The following is a 25,536-nucleotide window of genomic DNA, read 5'->3' as shown; positions in this document are numbered from 1 at the left end:
CAACCTTCGGATGGGCCTCCACAGCCTTGGAATCTTCCAGGTGAGGACCCATATTCTCATGGGGCACAAATAAACCACCCCTAAATTCCTAACCCATAGAACAGGTAGTAAAATATGGCACTGTAGGCCTAAGCACACTACTTGCTATGGATTAGGAGCAGTCAACTTGTATCTTTAAACATTTCAATAATGTGCACTCAGCATGAGGGTCACTCCAGGCACAGCCCTGCAAAACCCAGACGCACAGAGGAAACAGCAAAATAAAACCACGAGCTCCACAGGGGCGTTAGTTTGGACACCAGAGGCAAAGCCCCTGCCATTTAAATTATTTCCCTCGGCCAGGCATGGTGATGCACACCTGCAATCCCAGCAACTTGGGAGGCTTAGGCAGGAGGGTCACAAGTTCGAGACTAGCCTCAGCAACTTAGTGAAGCCCTAAGCAACTTAGCAAGACCCTCTCTTAAAAAATAAAAAGGGCTGGTAATGTGGGACAGTGATTGAGGCCCCCTGGGTTCAATCTAAGTGCCAAACATATATATATATATGCACATATATATAAAATTTGTTCTAAAGAACTGTGTGCAGTTGTATTCTTGTAGGTTAAATATGGATTCTATCAGAGAACAGTTATTGCTTGATACATGATTGAGTTTTCTAGAAGGACAGTCAGGGTGTGTGTGTAATTGTCCAATTTAGCCAATGAGGAGAAAACTCAGAGACCTCGGTATCCTCCTGGGCAAATATGAGTGGTGGGCTCTGGGAAGAGCCATGCCACTGTGTCAGAGAATTGTACAGCCACAGCAGTATCGCTCAGGGTAGTCCACCACATACACCTGGTGGTCGGTGCCATAGATGTAGTAGACATAAGTCTTCCCTTGGTACCAGTAGTGAACTTCTGTAAGGGGGATGAGCTCGATGGTCTGGCGCTGAGGAAACAAATGGCCAAAAACAAAAACTTCAGTGTTTTGTTCATATCACTCACCTGCTCAAGAATCTTCAGTGGCTCCCTACTTCCTATGGAATAAAGTTCATTCTCTGGAATTGGCATGCACTTGCAGGAATTACTTCCAGTTGGGAAATGAGCCCAGAGCACTCCTGTGGTAGCTGACAGGATCAGAGGCCCCCGGGGGGAAGGGGCTGGAAGGGAGATCAGGCTCAGGCCATGCAGCTGCGTAACTTCTCTGCACAGCAGAAAACCTTCCCTAGAGAACAGGGCAGGCAGGGGGACTCAAGAAGCAGGCGCTCAACTCTAACTGGAAGAGGAGTCGGGCAGCAGGACACTGGGAAAAGAAGTGGGGAATCAGGGTCAGGGAGGGTAGTGCCTGTTAAGCTCTCTTTGTGATCCTGCACCCCGTTTCTCTGGGTCTCAGTTTCCTCATCTGTGAAAAGGGAATGAAAACTACTTCACAGCACCATTGACACAACCAATGGAAATCTGAGGACTCAGTTTTTTTCTTCACATGCCAGGAGCTGGTATGTATCCAAATGATAATTCTGGAAACAAAAGGCAGAAGAGTCCTCTTGAAATTCCACTGTGAATGGTCCCAACTAAGGGGCATAAGGAAATGAGAATTCACATCGCTGCTCAGAAGGCCTGGACTATGGGGTCAGGACCACTATGGCTTCCAGAATTCTCTACTAAGATCAAAGAGAGGATACGGCAACACCATCCCCGCTTCCACCAGCCTCCATCTGCTAGAGGGTTGAGAGGTGTCCGAGTTTGAGACCACAAATTGCTCAAGAGCTCCGTGGCCATTAAGTGGTCATCTTGTCCCTGAAGGCTTAGCCACGCCCCTGTGGGAAACAGACTCCACGTTTCTAAGTAACCGACCTGGCCCTGAGCAATGGCAGATCTCTCCACGTGATTGGATCCCATTTGCCACCTTCTGCATCTTCAGTAAAGTGTCAGTGTGAATCTTTATCTTCAGCTCCAGACCAAGGCCGATTTAGAAAAATGTTTCACGGAACTGACCTCTTAGGCTCTTATGCTCCATTTTAAAGAAAACGTGCATGCTGCCTGGTTTACCCTTTCCGGCTTTAGAATTTGTCCACAGATGGCTCATACTGCCTGGGGGACATTAAGGAGGCAAGGAACAACTCAGGAGACCCCTGTTCTAGTCCTGGTCTTGCCCCTCTCATACAGTGTGACCTTAGGCAGCAGGTGACTGGCTTCCCTTCCTTGTGCCTCAGTTTCCCCACCTGCCAAATTCAGGGTCCAAAGAGGACTCAGATTGTCCACCTCTCGACTGCAGAAGTCGCTGGTTAACACCAAGTATCTGCCAGCTGCGAGCATCATTTCCTCACCTCCTCAGAGTCTGCATACCCTCTGCCCATTCGCAGAGGCCTCAATATTTGGGGCTCTTAATTGTAACCGAAGTCACAGCACGCCAGTACGGTAAGAGCCAACCCCCTCGGAGACTGTTCAGTGGGTGGTCCCCGTGCCAGTCACCCAGGCTTCCTCCAGTCTGCTCACCAGCCCTTTCTCGGGTGCCCAGCTGCTCACAGCTCCGCCCTCCTGAGTCGCGACCTGGAGGTATGGCCCTTTGCCTCCTCTGCACGGGCCAGAGTGTTGGGGGCTGTGCCAGCCAGAACGGTGCCTGATCACAAGGCAGTGAGGAGGTTAATTAGCATAAGCACACTCAGGTGATTTATCACTGGCCATATTCAGTTAAGTCCACCCACACAACGTGTGGACAGGTGCGCCTGCTCGGGCCTGCTCGTTTTGACCCTTGCCGTGATAGGGCAACTGGCGAGGCCCTGCCCTCCGCCTCCTGGAGGGAATATAAGTGGGCGGTGGGCTGGGGCGGGACAGTAAGGAGTAAGTAAGGAGCAGCAGTAAGCAGAGCAGCAGCTAGCAGCAAGAAGCGAAGAGAAGCCACTAGCAGAAAGGAAGAAGAAAATGCAGCAAGCAGATAGAAGCGGCTCGCAGAGAGAAGCAGCGGCAGAAGGCAGGTCACAGAGCAGAGAACTGAGAACACATCTTTAGGTTGCAGATCACAGATGGCAGTTCGCGGGACACATCACTAAAGCACCTCAGATAGAGGCACCCTTAGTTCACAGGATGCAGGACGCACCTGTAAGCAGAAGCAGCAAAACTAAGAAGACATGGATCTCTGAAAGTGTAGTCTCTCTCTCTCTCCTCTCAAAGCAAGTAAACCTCATTTCCTCTATCCTCTATATACAAGCAAGCAAGGAAGGAAGTAGCTCAGAAATAAAAGTAGCTCAGTTTCCAGTCCACCACCCATAAAGACCCGTGCAAATTGTTGCTGCAGGCAGTGACAAATACCCGTGGATTTGGCACCGCAAAGAGCCAGTGACACCAGAGAGTGTCCCAGAGGATGCACCTGGTGACTGCACATTTCCAAGAACACAGTCCACTCCCTTGCCTGCAGGTGAACAGTTGCTGGTAGGGGTGGTGATTTAAGCTCAGAGTGGGGACAGAGAGAGGCTGGGCTGCCACCTGAACTGGGGCCTTTATTATTGGCTTCTTCCTTTTCCTCACCCCCCACTCCTTCCCAGTTTCCCCCCAAAATGATGGGCATGCAAGTCCTCATCTCAGGAGCTGCATCTGCAGAGCCCAAGACAAGCGCCAATGCCCTGCCTTTTACAAGCGAGGACAGTGAGGCCCAAGAAAGGGGAAAAGGGGGGTCAAAATCAGGAGTGAGTGACAGCTGGGAGTGAGTGACAGCTGGGAATGGGGTGGGCGCTAAGTGATGAGTGGATTGTCCCTGCAGCATCTGGTCCAATGAAAAGGGGTCTAAATCCCACATCCCGCTAGCGGGTGATGCACACGCCTGTCTGCATCAGCTCTCTGAGATGCTCCTAAGCGGCTGTGTGACTCTGGCAAAGCCCTTCTCCTCTGGGGCTCCTCTCAGAAAAGTCATGCATTTGAATCAGAAGTCCCAAGCAACCCCAGCAGCCCAGGCAATGCTCACATCTTTGGTGGAATTCTGTGAATACTGAAAAACTGGAAGGTTTCATGTAAGAATCTGGATGTTGGAAGGTTTAGACACTCTGGGCATTGTGCCAACAAAGCTGAGGGGTGGCTGGCCCCTTTGGATGAGGGGCTCTCCCATCCACGTCACCAGCTGACCCTAGTGGGCATTTGTGTTTACAGTGTCTGAACTGCATGATTTCTAAGTTCCCTTCCAGGTCCCCAATGGCCCTTGTTAATTTTTACTAAATGTGTCCTTTTCTATCATGCAAACCGATGGGGGGTGGGGAGGAAGGGAGGGAGAGAGGAGAGGGGGAGAGAGAGGGAGAATATGCATGCACACATGCAAGAGAAAAGGAGGGGAAATGTTCATTGCAAAGGCTGAGAAGAAAAAGGACATTTCAAGCACCAGTTGCCAATCACTTTAAGCAAAGTATTTTCTCTCTGCAAACCAACCCCTAGCCTCTAGTATGGTGTAACAATGAAAATCAAGACTCAAAGGAGGATGATGTCGCTGGCCCAGGACCACATCAAGATGCCCTGTCTGCAAGCCTCAGGCCATGGCTACCAGGTCCTCCCTCACAGGAGCTCCAGAGCCAGATCCCGTAATCCAAGCTGAGTTGGACCCAGAGAAGCGGCAGACACCAGCGCCACCTAGTGGCCACCAGCAGCCTGTGCTGATTTGCCAACCTCCTGTTCCTTTATCTGAATTCTGGGCAGTCCGAATCTAAAGCACACCAGGCCTCATTCGTGCTTGAAACCCTGCAAACAGCTTCCAGTCTTTCAGAATAAAACCCCAACCCTCTCCTGGTAGCCTAAGGTCCTGCCCATTGCGTATGCCCTACAGCCACACTGGCTCAGGCTGGCATCCAGGTGTTCCTCACCTGAGACTCCTCCCGTCTGCCCTCCTGGTTGTGTCCACTCTGACATTCTCAGGAAAGCCTCCAGACAGAGAAGGTGGCTCAGGTTCCCCTTTGTGCTGAGCTGAGGAAGTGCCCAAGCCTGGTCCGGGAGCCTCCCCTTCAACAGCCCCAGGCCCAATCCCGAAAAGGTCACCGGCCCCAAGAAGAGAGGTCAGGGCCAGGCAGCCCCTCCAGGTTCCTGTCCAGCTCACCTGCTGCAGGATGCGGGCGCGGGAGGCCAGGGAGGCGCTGTGCTCTGCGATGCCCCTCTGGGAGGCCAGAGAGATCTCCCTCAGGGGGAAGTCGACAATGGGGTACACCTGGGACAGAGATGTGGACCATTTCACTTTCTCAGACTCAGAGCATTGGAACTTGGAGCCTTGGAAGACGCTGGAACTGAATCGAGCCAGACAGAGGAGGAGGCCCAGAGAGGTAGCAGAGGGAGCCCAGGGCCACGCAGCAAGCCCGTTTCCCACCTCTGGGGACCCTGATTACAGACCTTAGAGGCCCAGGAATGCCAATGCAGAGAGGACGAGAGCTGTAACCAGGAAGAGCACCCCTTCACCTGAAGCCTACCTTCCCCCAGAAAACCCTCTCTGAGTACCTACTGGGTGCCAGGCATCGTGCTAAGGGCTGGGACGCAGCAGGGACCACACTTGCCTTGGTCACAGACATGTGCAGTGGAGAGGAACTCAGATGATTTCTCACTCGATACCGGAACTGCCTACTGAGTGCCAGGCCCTGTCTGCGAGCCTATACGATGACCCAAAGTCAACCCAAGTTGCTTTCGGTCAGCTGACCAAGTCCACGCGTGAGGGCATCTACCCTTGGGCCTCCGAGTCCCTGCCTGCCACCCTCGACACCCTGGCACACATTCAGGGCAGGTGCTGCCACCCCCTGGGTCTCCTCGCTCTGCTCAGAACTGCTCAGCCACAGGCCTTTCCTTCCACCCACCCCCACCATAACTCCTTCCTGTCCACCTGAGCCTGGTGCTGCCATGGAAGCTGAGGGCGGGGAGGTGACCGCCACACGGCCCTGCCTCCCAGAGTGCACCACCCGGCAGGCTCTGCACACAGAGCCCTCTCTGCAGTGACATTCTGTCGCTGAGCCTTGGGCTGGGGTGAGCTGAGGGACAGAGGGCAGGGTTCAGGGCTCCCACTTCTTGTGGAATGCTGCCTAAGCTTCAAGCTTTAGAAAGACAGAATTACTACAGCAAAGACAGAGCTTAGGGCTTGCAAGGCTCTCTAAGAAGAAACAGCACAAGGACCCTGCCCGGAAGTCCCACGGAAGCCCATCTATCTGCCAAGGACAGCAGCAGAGGCAGAAGACATTTCTTCTATGATAATTGTGTTCTTTTTTTATTTTTTACCTTTATTTATTTTTATGTGGTGCTGAGGATCGAACCCAGGGCCTCACAGGTGCCAGGCAAGCGCTCTGCCACTGAGCTACAACCCCAGCCCTCAGCAAACATTTTGTGCAGAGGCCCAGACAGGAAGGCTTTGTAGCCTACATAGTCTGTTTTAAGTCAACTCTGCTCTAGTAGCAGGAACACAGCCAAAGATAATATATAAACAAATGGAGGGCTGTGTTCCAGTGAAACTTTATTTATAGCCAGGCATGGTGGTGCACACCTGTAATCCAAGCAGCTTGGGAGGCTGAAGCAGGAGGATCAAGAGTTCAAAGCCAGCCTCAGCAACTTAGTGAGGTCCTAGGCAACTCAACAAGACCCTGTCGCTAAATAAAATACAGAAAAGGGCAGAAGTGGCTCAGAGGTTAAGCACCCCTGGGTTCAATCCCTGGTTTTAAAAAAAAAAATACACCTTTATTTATAACAGCGGGCAGTAGGCCAGGTCTGCAGACCTCCATGATCTGGCTGCTGTCAGGCACTTGCCAGACCTCGGCTCCTCACTCAGCCCTGCTCATTGTCCTCTGCCGTGCCCAGCTGTCCCCTGGCTCCCATGGTCACTCAGTCCACTCCCCCACTGCGCCAGGTGTGTAGGTTTTTACCCAAGGTCACTTCCACAGCTTGGCCTTCCCTGACCCTAGCTAAGGCAACTTTCCGGCCCTGCCTGGTCCCTCACCCTTCCTGAGTGTTCCTCAGTGACCTGATCTGCCACCATCTGGCAGTGGCCATTATTCCCCGCTCCAGACTGTAAGAGCCATGAGGACAGAAGTTTGCTTTCTTTGCCATGAAACCCCAGCACCCAGGCCAGCGCTTTGTTTATGCACTGGAAGCTCTCACACCTCGTGGAAGAGAAAGAGGAGTCAGGGAGAGAGGAAAAGAGGGAGGAAGAAGGTGGAGAGGGACAGAAACAGGGACAAAGGGTCCAGGACTGAAATTGAGCAGAGAACCAGCAGCCCCCTGGGGTCCCAGCAGCCTCTTCCCTTTCCTGCCCCCACCCAGCCCATCTTCCCACAGAAGGAGGGACAAGGAACCCTGCGTCCTTGGTCCCCTGCCCACAAAGTCCTTCTTACCGCGGAGTTTTCATCCCTAAAGAGGTTTTCTCCCTTGGCTTTCCCCAGCAGCTCCGGGGGACAGTGGAGCTGGTGGTCGGACACGAACTCAAACAGGCTGTTTCTCCTGGAAGCACAGGGGAGGGGTAGGGAAGCGCGCATGCGTGAACACCACGAGCTTTGCCATCAGGCGCACCTGGGCAGGAGGGGCCCGCACTGATTGGTGGGATCTGGGGGAGTTCCTGGCCCCTCCCGGCCTGGGCCGCTCCTGGGAGCAGCAGCTGGAAGCCTGCAGGGCAGACTGACCGCTCAGTTCTGAGAGTTCTTACTTCATCTTTGCCTGTGCAGCACTTAGCAAGGTGCCGGCCCAGGAGAGACCCTCAGTGCCTGGGAACACTGACCGACTTTGGACTGCAGCCTTCAGGGCACTGGGACTCCGTTCCCTGGCGCCAGGACTCGGGTTGCTGAGTGACTGCTGCACCTCAGAGCGGTTCCATCAGAATTTGAACTCGGATCTGCCTGTCCTGAAGCCCGTTGGGATCCACCGCCCCACGCCACCTCTCCCAGGGAATTCTTCCCGCTTCTAAGCTCTGGCAGCTCCCTGCCCAGTGGACTTGCTCTGCGGAGGCCAGTCCGGGACGTGACCCCCAGCCACCTCCTTGGGCCCCCACACTGAGCTCGGCCACCTACCACGTGACGACCAGCTGGAGGAAGTGCACCAGCCTCCTCTGCCCCTTGCAGGTGGCACACGTCTTGCTCCCTCTCCCCGAGCACGTGCTGCACCTGCCATCAGTGTCACGGGGTTCTGTGACTTCCGAGGGGCCCCTCCCCAAATCCTTCCTCAGAGAGGAAGACTAGGAGGGGTCTGCATTGTGTGCCCACCACCTCTCCCCGCCTCACCCTGGTGGCAGGGTGTCTTTGGGGACCACCCAACCCAGTCTACTTGGTCCTTGGGCCTTTGTCCTCCCACCCTCTGTGACCAGCCTGGGACCTCTGCCTGGACAATCGTTCCATCTCTCTGGCAATGATAACTGATACCAAGGGGAACCTGGGGTCCAGGTGAATGCAGTGAGAACCACCCGATGGCACCTGTTGGGACAATCAGGAAGAGCATCCTTGTCTCCTGGGGTTACTAAGCCTGGGGCTACCTCCACCACTCCAGCCTGGGGACATTGTTGAAGCCCCTGGATTCAGCTCGACCTGAAGCCATCCCAGAAAAATACCCCTGGGGACCTAGCAGTAATGAGACAGGGTGCCTGCTCCCCTTCCAGATGAGCAGAGGGTACAAAGCAAGAAAGCCAGTACACGAGACCCTGGGCTTGCATGCCAGGGACACCCACGGGCTCTTACCTGCGCCTGCCAGAGCCCGAGCACATCGGACACCTCCGGGGCTGCATGGCTTTGCGCTTGGCTCCGCTGCAGGTCAAGCACCTCACCTGCAGACACACCATGGCTTCAGCCCCATGGCTCCTCGCCATCCCAAGACCAGGCTCAGATCCCAGCCTGGTGACCTTGGCACACACGTCACTCCCTGCCTCCTGGGCCACAGTCCCCTCCTCAAACATGGGAGGGTTGGAGGGGTGGCTTTGAACTCTTCCAGTTACAGTTTTCAAAAACTCCGCATCTTAAGGCGGCTGTTTCTTCTGAGCCAATGGCGCCCCCTGCTTTCCCCCTGACTCCCAGGACCCTGGAGACCTTCCCCAAACAAGTGCGGAGAGGGAGCTGGGAGCAGGTTGGCCAGATGGGGATCTGGTGTTGGAACTGGGGACAGGAGACAGGGAATGGGAGAGATCCCTTCCAACAATGGCCCCAGAAGGGGCCCAGGCACTGCCCAGAGAGGAGGAGGAAAGGAGCAGAGGTGGAAGAAGGAACAGAAAAACTCTAGGGGAGGGTGTCCTGGGACAGCCAAGGAGGCAGGTCACAGGGATGAGGACACAGGAGGGGACAGAGAGAAGCCAGGCACAGGCCACTGCTGGAACCCACAGACAGTGTGTGAGCAGGCGGGAGGCCAGCACCCAGCCGGGGTAGGGGATGGGACATGGAAAGGGCAGAGGGCTGACTGGCAGAGGGGAGGATGGAGCTGGACACCTTTTAGAATGGCGGCCGTCAGTAGGTGTCCAAATATCAGACTCAAACTGGCAGAGCTGAGAACACAGAGGAGCCTGGTTTTGCTCCCAGACGTGGCTCTGAAGGTCTGGTGGACCCACAGTCTGGCCACCTGCTCCAGGCCTGTGTTGGATTCAAACTCAGCCCCACTCAAGTGCCTGGGAGCTGCAGCTCATGACCTTATTTGGAGATGTCTTTGGGTAAGAAGAGGCACAACAGTCTCATCCAGACTAGCCTGGGCCCCCACGCCAGTGCCTGGTGTCCTTAGAAGACCAGATGAAGGCAAAAAGTCACATCCAGAAGGAGGCCAGGGGGCAAGAGAGGCAGAGACCACAGTGCTGCAGCCACCAGATGGGACACCAGGGACTGTGGGAGAGGCAGAGATGGCCTCTCCTTCAGAGCCTTCCAGAACTCACCTGCCCACGCCTCGATTGTGCAATTCTGGCTGCCAGAACCATGGCCTAACAGACCTCTGTTGTTTTAAGCCACCAGACGTGCTAAAATCATTAGAGCAACCCTGGGAAACCAGTAGAAGGCACCTGTCTACCTTGTCTGTCAAAGCCCTCATCACCCCGGACCACAAATGCTGGTGGCTTGTCACTCTCCCTGACAGAGGGAGTCCCTGGTCTCAGTCCTCTTACAGGGCCAAGCGCTAAGCAGGTGCTCAGTGAATACTGGGAGATGAACGAGAAAAGGACAGAACACTCGGAGTCAGAATGTCCAACTGCAAAGGTCACAAGAGACCACCCGATCTAGGTCTCCCATTGGACAGATGGAAAAGTGGAGGCCCAGAAAGGGAAGGCGATACTGATGCTATTAGTTCAGGGAGCCCCCCAGCCCAGCCCAGCCCTCCCATGTGCTGGTTATCACCCACCCACGACCCACACGTGACTCACCATGCCAGACCCATGGCAGCCGCTGCACTTGTACCGCCCACGCCCGTGACATCTGTGGCATTCCTAAAGGCGAGATGCTCTCCTTAGACCCAGTTTCCTGAGCGCCACCCCTCCCGTCCCCAGGAGGTCACCATCTTGAACAGAGGTGCCCGTTGAGAGCCAGGAGAGGAAGGCAGGAGGAGGAAGGAGCAGGATCCCCAAAGGCTTGGAAGGCACAGTCAAGGACACTACCAGGGTCCCCAGCACTGTCTGCAAGCCCAGCCCCTCCGTCCTGCGGGCTAAGAAGGGGACTCTTGGGGTTCACTTGGTACTAACTCATGCCCCTCGATTTCCTACCAGGCTGAAATGCCACGTCTGATGGCATTTGCCCATCGAGGCTAAAAGTGGTCTTCAGGAAGAGCAGTCACACGGAATGGACACCGTTTTTATGAAAGGCCACAAGGGAGCTACTGGAATTTCATCACTGAGTGAAAATAGCTTTTCCACCCTTGAAAAAGAATGTCCTTTTTTTTTTTAACCTCTCTGAGACTCTATAAAAACTCAAGAGAATGAAATTAGATCCTCGGTCAAGTCCTAAGATGAAAACAGGCAGGAATTAGATGAGAGCAGAATATAAAATGTTCCCGGTTCCCCCTCACCCTATGCCATGATTATATTTCTTTTTGTTTTGGTTCTAGGGATTGAACCCAGGGGTGCTATATCACTGAGCTTCACCCCTCCTGGTCCTTTTTAAAAAATATTTAAAGGGTCTCACTAAGTTATTGAGGCTGGCCTCATACTTGTGATCCTCCTGCCTCAGCCTCCTGAGTCACTGGGATTACAGAAATGCACCACTGTACCCACCTATGATTATATTTCTATCAAATAGAGTGGAAGTGAAATTCTGTTTGCCTACTGACTTCCAAGAAAATACCAATGTTTTAAACTTTTTATTTCATGCTGGTTTCACTCACCCTCTCCAGTTATTTTTGGCAGGTCAAAGAGAGAGAGAGATAAAAATAAACTCAAATGGTCTAGAAATGTTACTGTTCACTATTTAAACCTGGGGACAATTCTGAAATTGCTATGTGAGGACTCACTCCCCAATTTGTGTGGAATTTTGTATGAGACTACATTCCATGTCCTGGATGTTCTCGACTGAGGCTTATTTATACCCAGGAATGAGCCACCAGGCTGGATTGGGGGTTTCTTTTCAAAAGGGATAAAGTTGGAAGAAACTTGTCACACCTGAAAAATGAGCTCAGAGAGAAGGGCAAATATTCCAATGAGCACATTACCTTGACTAGTGAAGAATGAGGGACTTGGAACTTCTTGGTGTCCTCCCGAAACATTGGAGGGACCTGGACCTTGATATCCCAAAGCCTGGGAGAGGTGCCTCTTTGTGGCCCATCTACTGAGTGATCTGACACAAAAAGAAGCCATCGTCAGAGCAGCTAAGGACGGAAGGAATTAACTTTCACTTATTCAACAAACCGCACTAAGCCATCCATTCATGCCCAGGCCTTAGGTTAGATTCTGGGGTTATAGAACTAGGTATAAAAGAGCCCCCTTTGGAGACCATGATTAAGAACTCGATCTGTAGAGTTGGACAGGTCCGGCTTTAATTCCTGGCTCCACTGCTTCCTAGCTGTGTGACTCCAGGCAAGTTATTTAATCTCTCTGAGCTTCAGTTGCCTCTTTGCTAAAATGGGGCCAATGTTGGTACCTCCTCTACGCTCGTATTTTTCTCTTATAAGAGTATCTAAAAAAATAAAATTAAAAAATTAAAAAATTTTAAAAAAAAAAAGAATATATAAAATGCTGAGCACAGGGCTCCCATACGCTGAGGAATGAATAAATACCAGCTGTGATCCTTATCCCCACCATCCCCTCACCTTCCTCCTCCTCTCTGTTCCCAGGAGTCACAGCATACGATCTCACTTTTATGTCATGAGCTACGTAAAGTTCTCTGGGTAGGTGCCGCATGAACAGCTAGCTGTAGGAGTGCAGAAGGCTGATCCATCCTGCAGGGCAGGGGACAGCAAATGAGAAATCCTAACAGGTGTCACAGACGAGGGGACCTGAGCTAAGTCTTGAGGAAGGAACCAGAATGGCCCAGCAGAGGACACAGGCGGGACAGAGGCTTCCCAGAGAGACAAGCATAATCCTCTCGTGGGTTTCAGCGGAAGGCGGGAGGGCACCGCTATGTGGGGGCTCAAGAGTCTGAAGACTTAGAGGTGCTGGGGTGGCACGGGAGGCGGGGACCTGTGTGCCAGCACCAGCCTGCAGCCAAAGGCAAGCCTGGACTTCCTCAGGCCACTTGCACACCACCTCCAGGAGGCAGGAAGCATAAACTGGGATCAACACTGGGGAGTCTCCGAGATAAACGTCCACCCCCTCATTCCACGGAGAGTGGGGAAACCGAGGCTCCCAGCAGACGAGCATCTTATTCCAGGTTTGTGGCCGAGCCAAGTCCTGAGATTTTTCACCAACCTCCTGCCTTGTTTGCTACCCATCAAACGGCTTTCAATTCACTTACTAGTAAAAGGTTGAAATGTCCACTCGCTTATCCTGGATTCACTGAAGGTCTCCAGTCGATACTACAGAGGAAAAACCCAGCATATTCACTTTCCTGCTCCTGTGAAGGGGGCCCACCTGCCAGGGTTGGCTGGGGACACCCAAGGCTCCCAAGCATGGGGCCCTTTAATTGCTTAGAATAGGTTGGCAACTGCGATTTTTATTACAGATGCCCTGAGACATCTGCAGAGAGCTCAGGCAGCCCTGGGAAGCCCTCTGACTGGCCCCCAACCAGAACCCTTTCGGTTCCCCATGAATCTCTACACAGAAATGTTCTAGGAGGCACACTTGGAGGCATCAGTTGCCCTTTGATAGATGCAGACCACTGGAGTCCACTGCTCTGAGGGTCCCTATTTGAGGAATTTGTGTGATGGATGTCAAATTCTTCTGGATCCTCATCCACAGAATCTCAGAATTTGGCTCCTCCTTTTACATGTAAAAGAACAGGCCCAGAGAGGTCAGTTGATTTGCCTAAGATCACACAACTCCAAAGTGGCCTCTTCCTCCAGATCCTGGATCTAGCCACTCCCTGTTTCTGCATGAGTGCATTCTCTTCAGAGGACAGCTGTGTCCATGACACTCAAAAATGTGGATGGAAAAGCTGTCCCTCTGCCCCAACAATGCAGAAGGAGACGGAAGTGGGTGCCAGAGGTAGGGTCTCCCTGGAGTGATGACTGAATGATTCTTCAGTGCAGACATGATTTGGGAGAAGCAGAGGGAGCAGGGGTGGGAAGAGCAGAGGGCCTTTCTCAGCCCGTCCCTGGTGGAAGGGTGCAGTGAGGCGCCGACCCTGGGGCCAGCAACCTGGGTATGGGTCGGGGCTCCCTCACGTCTCCCTGCGCATTCTGTGTAAGTCACTTTGCTTTTCCTGGCCTCCCACCCTCCTCTCCAAACAGGACGATAGGTCTCGAATGCAGGGTGGCCAAGAGTGTTGGGCAACACGCGGATGCCACACGTTTCCAGGAGGCCCGGTGCATTTGAAGTGATGATTGACAGGGCTCACTCTCTTCATGATTGCTCCCAGGTGCAGAGCAGAGACGGTGCAGAAGGGATTTGCTACTATTCACACCACCCCCAGGACTCCTTGCCTCCCATAAATATCTCCTCTGTCCCAAGGTCCCCAGCCCCAGCCCCTTGGCCAGGGCCCCCACTAGGCCCAGCCCCCTTACCCTGCAGAGGGTCTGGCGCCTCAGCTCCCGGATGATGAGGTCATCAGCGGCTGCGCTGCCATAGCAACATTTAGAGTTCACGAAGCTGAGAAGGGCCTCACGGGCCACCTCCTCTGTCACCACAGGGACTCTGCTGGGGGCCAAGCAGAGAAGCAGGGCTCTGGGAAGGGCCCACGGGCTCATTCAGGCCAACTCCCTCAGTGTGCAACTGGGTGCTGAGGCCCAGAGAGAGGGGAAGAGTCCTGAGGGCCACAGCAGTAGTGAAGTCCCAAGGAGTCCAACTGGGGACAGTGTCCCCAGCAAAAGGAAGAGCATGAATCCAGGGTGACGAAGTGATTGGTCTTTCTAAAGGATGGCAAAGGCATGTTAGTGCAAGCGTGTGGCTCAGAGAATCTCAGAACATCCACACACACAGAAAGATGAAGTTTCTGCCCTCAGAGAACTTGACCTTGACCTTCACCTGAGGAGCTGCAGCAACTTGCACTGGAGACCCCGAGAACGGGTCAATAGGCCGGGGAGGCAGATGTGGGTGGAGCCCTTCCTCTGCCCTCCCTCTGGAAAGCTTCCCCTCCTCCTGAGGCCAGGCCACCTCCTTGGCTAAGCTCTTCCTGCTCCACCCCCTCTAGTGAGAAGGAGCCCTCTCCTTCCTCTGCCCTCACATCTTCACACCTGCTAGATCTCCACGGCAACCCTGGGGCCATTTGATCCCGACATGGACACCCTGGTGTCTCCAGAACCCACCAGGCCCAGCATGTGCCTTCAGATCTGTGAATGGCAGAGTAAGAGGGGCCCTGGGCAGCAGAGGCCAGAGACAGCTCCGTGGAGGAAGAAAGGCTTGCCCTGGGCACAGAGGCTGGGCAGCCAAGAGGGGAAATTGAGGTGTTTCTGGCTACAGGAGGACCAGGGACACCCAGAGACGCCTCTTCGGCAGACAATAGCTGGCCAGCTAACAGGCTAGACTCAGAGAGGGGCAGGGGGTCCCTGGGGTTCCACCTTCTCTCTGCACAAAACTGGCTGGAAACCGAGAGCTCTTCCCCAAGTCCTCTCAAAACAAACACAGGCAGAGCTCATGTGGTCCAGACCCAGGGCTTGCAAACTCCTGCAGCCAAGGGCCAGGTAGCAAGTACTTTAGTTTTCATGGACCACACAGTCTGCGCCTCAACCACCACACTTGCGGTCATGGTGTAAAAGTGGCCGCAGACCATGCCCGGACAAATGAGTGTGACTGGATTCCAGTAACGCTTGACTTACATAAATACATGGGGGGACTGGATTTGACCCACAGGTTGGAGTTTGTGAACTCCTGGTATTATGATTTTCAACCCTGGCTTTATAGGCAAGTGACCTAAAGAACTTGGTAAAATGCAGACTGCAAGGCAATCCCTGGAGCATCTGGTTCAGTGGGTCCAGGATGAAGAGGGTCCACCCAAGGGGTCCTAATGCACTCTTGGGTTAAGACAACCACCCCCCGCCCACAGGGTTCTCATGAATCAACAGTGACAGGTGCAGACAGAACCCAAAAGTCACCTGTGTTCCAGGAACGAGGACCAGGATGTTGGTTCTGGGGGTCTCACTAGGGCCTCTGAAGGTGGAAAGAATATTTGCTGCCCTGGAAGAAAGGGAGGAAATGATTCAGTACAGCTCAAAGGAACAGATGTTTGTGGGGAAAAGAAGGAGAGCCTGGCTGTGCGTGAGCAAGAACACAGGAGGGGAAAGAACAGTGCGATCAGGGATCTGATGCAAACAAGTGGGAGACCAAGACCAGTTGCATTCAGGTCTGAAGCTGGGCTGAAGTCTGGAAAGACCATAAGCACAGGGCTCTGCCCCGCCCCATTCCACCCACCCATGATGTGGGGCTTCCCAGCCCTGCCAGGGAAAGAGTAGCTTAGACCCACCAACCTGCTCCACAGTTGTCCTCACCAACCAGCATGACCCCCTGCACTTACCGCCTCCATGAAGAAGCCAGTCATAGCTGGGCAGCCTCTCCAGGAGTTCAGTAGGGGGCGCCAGAGGACTCTCGGCCTCGAAACTCAGGCTCTCCACACCTGCGGGAACATGGCCGTCCTGAGCCTTGGAGGAGGCCAGGAGTGGGTGGCAACTTCAAGGACACTGAAAAGTGAGGGTGGGCGCATTCCTAAAAGCATGGCAGTCGGTTTAATGAGCCGGCCTCTCCCTGGCGTCCTCGGGATGTGGTGCACACATGCTGGGGTGGTGGGAACATGAAGAGCGGTGGCTCCTGTTTGCTCTGCGTCACGTGACAGGTGCTTTGTGAGCATTGTTGAGTGCCAGACTCATGGAGAGAGGCCTTGGGGAAGTACAGGTGGCGGCCCACTCTTCAGTGCTCCCTTCCCCTTGAACCGAAACAGGCATGACTGCTTCAACCGAGAAAACACAGTCCCCATGAAGCAATGAAGAGCCTGCATTGTTGCCTCTTGCCTGGTGGAGAAGGCGGGTTGTCCTGCTGAAGAGCCATGAGGAGAGGCCCTGAGACCACGTGGGGAGTCCAGCCTTCCAACCAACGCTGCCAAGTCACCGTGCGTGTGAGTAAAGCCATCTTGGGCCCCTCCAGGTCAGACCAGCTGCCTGTGAGTACCACTGAGTGAGCCTACTCAACACTCCATGGAGCATAAGAATCTCCCAGCAGAGTCCTGCCCAAATTCCTGACCCACAAAATCTTAAGGCTCAGATGTGTGATGGCTTACCGTGAGCTCCTTCCAGGGGTCATTCCTTGCTTTGGGACTCCCCACAGACCTGGCCAAGTCTGCCCTGGAGCCACACCACAGTGTGAGGTCTCTGCTCGGTGTCCTTCCATCCCTCTGTCCCTTCCCCGGTATTTGATCTGTGCTGAAGTCCAAAGACCCCCCACCTCCGCTTTTCCTCTCGCAAGTGTATTCCAGGAGTTGCTTGCATGTCTCATGCCACCTTTGCGTCTCCTCCTTGGGTGACCCAGACTGGCACACTAGCACTACCTGCCCCCCCATTTTTCCAAGGAGGAAACTGAGGCACAGAAAGCTGCGACTTGCCCAAGATCATATAGCCAGAGGGTGGCGAGCAGTACTGATTCAAAAACTCCAGCTCCTCCTGAGTGCTTCTCATAAGGCAAGACCCTATTAAGAAACCATTGCACCTAAATCTGCTTTCAGAACCCCATCCTGACCTGCCAGGTGTGACATGGATCCAGATGGCCCTGAGAGTCCACGGAGGCAAGTGTAATGTAAGCCACGAGAAGCAATGAAGGACCCCCGAAGCACCTCCCTACACCTTTGCCTCGTTGGAGGAATGGAAGGCAGGGGCTTCTAATTCCACCTGACAGTGAGGCCTCTCCACAGCTCCTGGATCACACAGCTGAGGGTTAGAGGGGAGCTCGGTGCAATTCTAGCCCCCCTGCCCTGCCTCTCAAAGATGTTCCCACTATCCCTCATACTGGAGGGCTAGGATCCCTTGGCTCTGTCTTCCTAGAAGGAAAGTCTGTCACAGGAAATTCACTACAAATGGTCACTAGGAGGTGATTCCTTCTGCCTCAGTTTACCTTACTCCGGTCAGACTTCCCTAGCTGACCGGCTTCGCCAGCTGACCCACTTCCCCAGTTGACCCACTTCCCAGATGACTCACTTCCCAGCTGATCCACTTCTTTAAAACCTCCATATCTTTACCTCCACAAAAATAAAAGTGACATGTCCCATGCTTTCAAGTTGAATAAAACTGAAGTTCAGACTAATAAGCAGGTCTTGTTCCAAATGAGAGCTACCCAGGTTTATCTGAAAGGCAAGGAGCCAGGAAGGCCGAGATCCTAAAGCATGTGGTGGGGAAGGGCAGGAGGAAGAGGGGGGTGTCATTAAGACAAATGAACGCGGTCCCTCTGCCACCCCCTCAAAGTTAGGAATGCCCTGGTCTTCTGACATGGAGAATAATCTCTGTATCTCTAAGGTAGTTTTCTCTTGCAGGACACCTATCAATGAAAGTGAGAAGCACTTTTGCAGATGAAGAGAGTGTTTTTCTAGGAGACAATGTGCACAGATGTCCCCAACATGACCGTCCTTCTGGAATTCTTATTAAAACCTTGGTCTTCAATACTGTTTTGCTGTATGTGATCTCATTAGCATTCGAAGCTGAAATGCAGCTACTGGGGACCCTGGCATTGGCAACCATTCGCTCTAAAGAGCCAGGCAGGAAATATTTCAGACTTTGGGCCTCTCGATAGAGCAAACTGTATTTGTGCCGTGTAATGAGACAATGTCTGTTGAGTCTCTAGTCCCGTGCCTGACATATAAGAAATGCTCAGTCAATGCCTTAGACTTGATGAGGGTGGGTCTTCCTCTTTCTTTGTGTTCCTTTAAATCAGAGGAAAACAAAGAAAATGTCAAGAGTAGGAAGAAAGACCACCACATCCCCTGGGATGGCTCCTGCCCGCAGAGCAGCCGTGGGTCTACTGGGGCATTAATGCTCTCCTTGACACATGGCTGGGAACCAAACAAAAGAAGCAGGAAGAGGGGAAGAATGAGGGGTGGGAAATCCATAGCTCCATCCATCAACCAGGAGCCGCCCTGACCTCTGGGGCAGTTGCAATTCATCAGAGCCAAATTAATCTCACCATTATGCTATGTGCAAAAATAAAGGACTCCAGGCTGACCCACAGAGAGATGCGTCATTTCCCGTGCAGAAACCAACAGGCACAACAGGCCCGTGGACGTCACTGGGCATTGTGCAACTCCTAGCGTGGGGCACTTGGACGGGGGCTTCCCGCCGCGTCACTGTCCCCATCGTGTTGGGCAGTTGTCCAGCTGGGGCCACCCAACCCTGAAATAGATGTTGCAACCCGTGGCTCACAAAGGAAGGCTAGAGATGTGACCTCTTCTGCGCTTCATGGTCACCAGAGTTCCCCATTTCAGAGAAGAACAAAAGGAGGCTCAGAGAGGTGATTCCGCTGAACGAGCCAGCATGTTCACAGCAGAGACAGCCGTAGAGGCGAGAGCTCAGATCCTGACTCCGAGCCCCAAAACTTTGCTGTTTAACTCCACTCAGTGTGTCTCATGGTCTCCATGGCAATGGCAGCAAGTGGCTGTTGAGAAAACTTTGCAAGGACAGTCAGAAAGGGAATATTTCTGCTCCCCAGTTGCCAGTCATTTTTCTTTTTTGTAAAAGGATTTTTTTTTCCCTTGAGGAGAAAGACATAATTAATGGATAACTCCTTTAACCTTTTCATTTTTTAAAATGTCACTGTCTTTACTTCAGATGGAAAAGGGAATCCATGCCCTTTGCCCTTGATTCCAGACTAATCATCTTAAAAACACTGACATCAGGCTCCAGTGGCCCCATGCTAAATAAAATATAAAAAAGGGCTGGGGAGGTGGCTCAGTGGTTAAGCATCCCTGGGTTCAATCCCCAGTACCAAAACAAAGGCAAAGAAACAAACAAAATAAACCGATTCACAGAGAGAGAATATAAAACAGTGGTCGCCGAGGGCCTGGGGTAAGGGGAAGGAATGGGGAATTTTTGTTTAATGGGTACAGAGGTTTTGTTTTGCAAGATGAAAAGAGTCCTGGAAGTGGACAGAGTGTCGGCCACACAACCCCATGAATGTGCTACATTGTACCTTTAAAGCTGGCTAGGAGCCAGGCGTGGTGGCCCAGGCCTGTCATCCCGGCAACTCGGGACCCTAAGGCAGGAGGAGGATTGCAAGTTCAAGGCCAGCCTCAGCAACTTAGTGAAACTCTGTCTCAAAATCAAAAATAAAAAGGGCTGGGGATGTGGCTCAGTGGTCAAGAGCCCCTGGGTTCAATCCTCAGTACAACCCTCCCCCCTCCAAAAACATGGCTAAGATGGCAAAAGTTATGTTACATCTATTTTACCATAAATAAAAATAACTTTAAAAAGACAGAGATTCCAATGATTCTAAGATTAAAAAAAAAAGAAAGGAGATCTATTTTGCCAAGAAGAACAAATGGGTAAATAAATGATTGGCCACACTATTTAAAGGGCTTCCTGGTAAGGCTAGGAAACCCAACCACGGCACCCGCTCCTTCTTCGAACCCTGCAAAGGCTCATGACTACCCCTGGCTGAATCTGAGCCCCTAAGCTTGGCATTAAGGACCAACTGGCCCCTACCTAGGGCCAAAAAAAATGAGGATTCTCATCTGTCCACATGGCCGGGAAAAGTCTTCCTATGTGGTCCAGACCAGGAAGAGAAAAGGGAAGCTGGCTGACAGTGGGTGGCGAGAAGACAGCGATAAAGGTAAGTCAGAAAGAGGGAAGGAGAGAGAGAGGTCAGCCTGCTCGAGGCTGGAGAGAGAGGTGTGGGCGCTTTGGGGTGGGAGCCACTGAAAAACCATTCGGAGGGGCAAATGCCCACCATATGGCAAAGACCAAAATGCCAAGACCAAAATGGAGAGAATTGGGGGCCTAAGACCTGGCGGGGGTCCTACTTTGCGCTGTGTAGGTCTCTGCCATGCCAAGAGAGAACAAGGCGACTATTACAGTTTGGTTTTAATTATGAAGGCTTGCGACTCACAATTGTTTTTTTAATTATCAGGGATTATGACCTGCCGCTGTTTTACAGCTATCGGGGATGAGCCAGCCAGGCACTGGGAAGAGCTCCATTTTGCCAAGACAGGGCCAGGGGAGGGGTGGCTGGGCTTTCTAAGCTCTGTCCTTGCTCTTCCAGGAGTGACTTGTGACTTTGTGAGGCTGGCATTTGCATTTGCCCTCACTGGCACACAGACCGCTCCTCCCAGCCTCGCTCTGGCTGTTCCTGCCCTCGGCATCCCCAGTGCCTCTTCAGTACTCTGTCCCTCTTCCTGTTGTTGCTTTTGCTAGATGACTTTTAAGAATGCTTTTTTTAAAATGATTTTATCGGTGCATTATAATTTACGTACAGTAGTTTGTGTATGCACGTAATTTTTTTTCCAAGACATTCTTTATAAAATGTCCACTTGGGGTCCCTCCAGACTCTGAGCACCCTGAGGTAGGAGAGTGTTTGATTTATTCTCACTCTGCAGTCCTGAGTTTCGCACAAAATACCTGGCCTGCTAGGCCGGGGTTTAAGTCATTTAACTTTAGGCCTGTACTTTTCTTTTCCTAAAAATAAGTCTTAGGGGGTACAGCCACTGGCAGGAACAGAGGGAATAAAGGATTAGAGAAGGCTCCAGAAGCAGACCCAGACTGCCCTGTGATTCTAAGCTCTATCTGACTTCACTCAAGCTGCTTACACACTCCCCAGGTTAGATGGGGTACTCTGCTATTAGGAAGCTCCTGGACCCACCATCCCCTCCAGCAATGTGGCAGCCTGCAGGAAACACAGGTCAGGCCCCAAGAGAACATGACTGACCCAGCAGATAAGGCCCGGATCCCTGGTGGCTGTAGGCTCCATCACTAGGATGTGTGCAAAACCCTGAGCCTCCAGGTCAGTCATTGGAGATCCTAGCCTCTGGGCCTCTACTGGGAAGTCCAGCATCCTTTCCCACCATGACAACCTCAAATCCAGTCTCAGATCTTCAGCTCAGAACTTTGGGGTGATAGAGGTGGGGCACTTTATTGAGTAACCCTTTTGGGAACAGAGCTGGCCTGTGATCCAAGAGAAGATCCCATCGATTGGGCACTGGGTCATAGAGGGTGATGGTGGTGTGATCTCAGGTTAGGATTCTCACTTGTGACTTCAACCTTGCGCCTCCTCCAAGGGACCAATTCCCAGAGGTAAGGAAGTGCAACCTAGATCTCATACCTAGGCCAGAGAAGCCCTCTCCTAAAATTGCCAGGGGCTCCAATGAAAATCTCTCTTACTTAAAGAAGCTCTTGTTCACCATTTCTGGGAGGGGTGTTCAGTCTGCAATAAAGGTAGTTATATTATAAAACCTACAGTGCAGAGAGTAAGGGAGGGGTTTTTCCTTCTCTCCTCCATGCTACACAGCATGGCGCCCTAAGAGATTGAAACCACTCCCTATCTGGGACTGCTGAAGAAGCAGGAGCTGGTGAAGCCAGAGAAAAGACCTTGTTTTAAACAAGGAACACCCATGTTCTGAGCACCCTGGAGACCTAAAATCAAGACCAAGAGTAGAAGTTCCATGGAGAGAGATGTCACTCCAACTTAAGAAAGAAACAGTCTCAGACACAAGTGGGGGACAAGCCCAGCCCCGGAGGAAGCCGCCTGCCCTGGTCAGGCTGCAGAGGTGTCCCAGCACCCGAGGGAAGCTGAAAGGCCTGGAGGCACTCCCTGCCTGGAGGCCACAGCCAAGGACGTCCCCATCCATATTACCTTGGAGGAAGCCAGCTTTCCTCTCTCTCCTGAGGTCACCTGTAGTAGAGACCCAAACACTGAGGGGACAATACTGAGTGACAAGAAGGGAAAGCCCTCAGATGAAATGGAAGGCACTGTGCTCACTTGAAAGTCACGTTTAAATGACGCAAGTCCTGACACCTGCAGAAAAGAGTGCCTAGTTTCAGATTTCATCTGCTTATTTCTAAAATCTTTTCCTAGTGAACCTCGATACCCCAACCCCTGACCTTTAGCGCCATGGAGTTTGAAGCCAACACACGGGCGACCCCGAGACAGAGCCAGGGCTTGTAGGACTGTGAGGAAACTAAAGCCTTCACTTGGTTCTCACTGTGCCTACCAAAAGTGTGAGGCCCAGACAGAAACCTCCCAGGTGATAATAATGGCTGTTAACAGCAGTTTAATTTTTGAAACTCTGAGGACATCACCTGGTCACTTCTGAGAGTTGGTGTTTACCCTATGCCTACTCTGACCCAGGTGATGTATCACGTACTTTATAACCAATGAATCCTCGACCAGCTCTGCAGAATGACACCATATCTGTTTTTCGTTTTTTGTTTTGAAGGCAAATAAAGGTCAGAGAGGTTAAGTGACTTGATCCACGTTACCCAGCAATTAGGGAGGAAGAACTTGAATTGGAATTCACATCTGATGTCGTTCATGGCCACCAAATGAAACTCCAATAATGCATGGGAAAAATCTGCTAAAGAAAAATGGCTTGAAGAGGAAAGATTGCATTAGAATGTTTGTAAAACAAACATTTACAAACTTATCAAAGTAAGACCATGGTCACACAGTTTCCTTTAGATCAGAGATTGCATTAGGTCCTCCTCAACTACTTGGTAAAATACCTCCATGCTGTCTCCTAATTCAATATGAGAAAGGAATCCAACAAAATTTAGACTGAGTTCTCTCCAAGATTAGCGTAGCTTAACTTTCTATTCTACTTCAGGCCTAAAACATAAAATTTTAAAATGCCAACCTTAAAGATAATGGAGTGTCAGACCTGCAGAGGACCTTCAAGGTCATCAGGTTCAGGGACAATGACAATGTATTAGTGTCACAGGCCCCTGTAGGATTCAGATGAAAGACACAGGCCCCTCAACACTCTGTGAAAAGCACATTCACATGACATCCTACCCCCACCCTTGGGGTCCTCAAATTAAGGACTCCTGATCCTCTTTGTAGGTGGGGAAACTGAGGCTCTGATAAGTGAAGCGACTTTCCCAAGAGCACAGAACCAATTGGAATCAGAACCAGGACTTGAACCCTGGCCTCCTACTCCCCCAGCGTACGCCCTTTCCGCTCCACCACTTCACCCATTCCAAAGTCGGGATGAAAATTTTCCTGTTTTAAACATAGCACATTTCTTCCTAAAATACCATTTCCTTCCTTATGTTTTAAGTAGTCTTTAGATTCCACTGTATTTCTGTCCTAAGGGTAGAAAGGGGTCACCCAGGCTGTGTTTTGCCAGCACTAATGAACGAGCCGGCTTTTGCTAAAGGAAGGTCCTGCGTAAAGACTTTTTTATTAGACTTTCACTACAACTTTTCTATGCAACGAACCTCATCTGAGAATGCAATGGAAATAAGAACCTGACATTCGTGCTCACCTTTGGCTCGGGGGTGAGAGCCAGAGAAAGGAAGGAGAAAAGAGTAGAGGCTGCATGTCATCATACTAGGGAGGGAGAAAAGTCCTTGTTAAAAGTCCTTGACACAGGAAGGAGGAAAAGAAGGGGTGTTATTAGCAATGCCAGTGCAGACCCAAGACAGCTTCAGGGCTGATGCAGGATCTTGCTGGTTGTTGGTCACAAAGGACAGGCACCCACACCATCCCTGAGCCTCTACTTACTGTCCTCTTCACTCAGGTCCCTGTCCATGGTCCGGACCTCCAGCCAAGGCAGTGTCTGTGTTCCTGAGGGCTGGCTGCAGGACTCTGTGGGGCCACCCTCAGGCCCCTCCCAGAACGGCAGGCCCTTTGTTACCTGATTTGCATACAACAGAGGCAAAGTCACCCAGCCTCCATCAGAGAGGCTGGCCTGCACCCAGTCCCCGGGTGCTTGGGGTTCTTTTCCACAAGAGGTTCTGGCTTCCCACCAGCTTCTGGATGCTTCTAGAGTTACCTGGGTCTTCACTGCAGCTCTGTGTGAGGGACACTCAGATTCTGCCCATTTCTCTGAGTTGGGATTCAAAGCCTTGACCATCCTACACACTGCACATCTGTGGGAGGCAGGTTGAGAAGTATGGGCAGGGGCACATAGAACAATTTAAACAGCACAGGCAGATCATCTTCCCAAGTGGGTGAGAACCTATGGGTACACAGATCGAGGTCTTGGGCACCAAGCTCTTTTCTCCTCAGAGGTTGGAGTTATGAGGTGAGGCTCCAAAGCCACACAGCACATCATGGCCAGAGCTAGCTGTCAACCAAGGATGCACAAACCACTACTGCCCCCATGGATTACCACTGTCCCCTTTGAAACATCAGTGGGTTGTGGAGGGGTAGGGTGGCCAGGAGTTGAATCCAAGACCTCATGCATCATACATGCTAAGAGACACTGAGCTACGTGCAGCCCCAAGCTCCATATATAAAAAAAAAAAAAATTAAAGTCTTTTCCTAAGCCTTTTGCATTATGGGAGAAACTCCTTCAACTCTAACCCTTGGAGGATAATCACTCTCCTCCAGATGAGTCTAAACAATAGACACCCAGAGCTGGGTTCACCTAGTGTTGCAAGCAGAGAGTTTGTGAGCTGGTCCCTGCAGATCTAGTGGTCCTACCCACCCCCCCGCAACCCACGCACACATGACACTGCATCTTGGCAATGACTCCTCTGCAGTGGGCCTGGGGCAGCGGTGCCACACAGGGAAAGCAGATCCTCTTTTCCTGCCTTGACTTGTCCAGCCCAGAAGTGCTATTGGGGATGTGCCAAGGTGCTCCCTAGCAAAGACTAGGGTGGCATTCACCCAGGGAAGACTTTTTATTACTGCTTCTATCTCACTACGAGTTATTGGCCTCTTCATGTTTTCCATTTCTACTTGATTAAATTTTGGCAGTTTGTATCAGTCTAAAAATGTATTCATTTCTTCTAGGTTTTCCAATGTATTGGTTTATAAGTTTTCAACATGATCCATAAAGATGTGCTCGATTTCTGTGATGTCTGTGGTGATTTCTTCCTTTTTAAACTCTAATTTTATTAATTTGGGCTTTCTCTCTTTTTCTTTTGGCTAGTTTGACTAAGGGCTTTGTTTATGTTTG

At 51.9% G+C, this 25,536-nt stretch overlaps 1 protein-coding gene across 2 annotated transcripts; it reads right to left on the bottom strand.

Annotated features, from left to right (window-relative positions):
• Positions 1 to 562: 562 nt before the first annotated feature.
• Positions 563 to 24,176, bottom strand: Ssuh2 (ssu-2 homolog). 2 transcript variants are annotated; one of them, XM_047534590.1, is made up of 12 exons: positions 24,135 to 24,176; positions 15,964 to 16,062; positions 15,545 to 15,626; positions 14,018 to 14,150; positions 12,811 to 12,871; positions 11,570 to 11,694; positions 10,293 to 10,355; positions 8,641 to 8,726; positions 7,981 to 8,073; positions 7,312 to 7,417; positions 5,049 to 5,156; positions 563 to 926 (listed from the first exon to the last, which is right to left on the bottom strand). In XM_047534590.1, the coding sequence occupies exons 1-12, from the start codon at positions 24,160 to 24,162 to the stop codon at positions 780 to 782; spliced, it is 1,131 nt and encodes a 376-aa protein (XP_047390546.1). In that variant the 5' UTR covers positions 24,163 to 24,176; the 3' UTR covers positions 563 to 779. The 2 variants fall into 2 exon arrangements, with proteins under 2 accessions (XP_047390546.1, XP_047390547.1); XM_047534591.1 differs by having other exon boundaries at positions 14,018 to 14,147.
• Between the last annotated feature and the right edge of the window lie 1,360 nt (positions 24,177 to 25,536).

This window comes from Sciurus carolinensis, chromosome 19 (genome assembly GCF_902686445.1).
Source record: "Sciurus carolinensis chromosome 19, mSciCar1.2, whole genome shotgun sequence".
In the NCBI taxonomy this organism is placed as follows: domain Eukaryota; kingdom Metazoa; phylum Chordata; class Mammalia; order Rodentia; family Sciuridae; genus Sciurus; species Sciurus carolinensis.
This window is presented reverse-complemented; position numbering and strand designations above follow the sequence as displayed.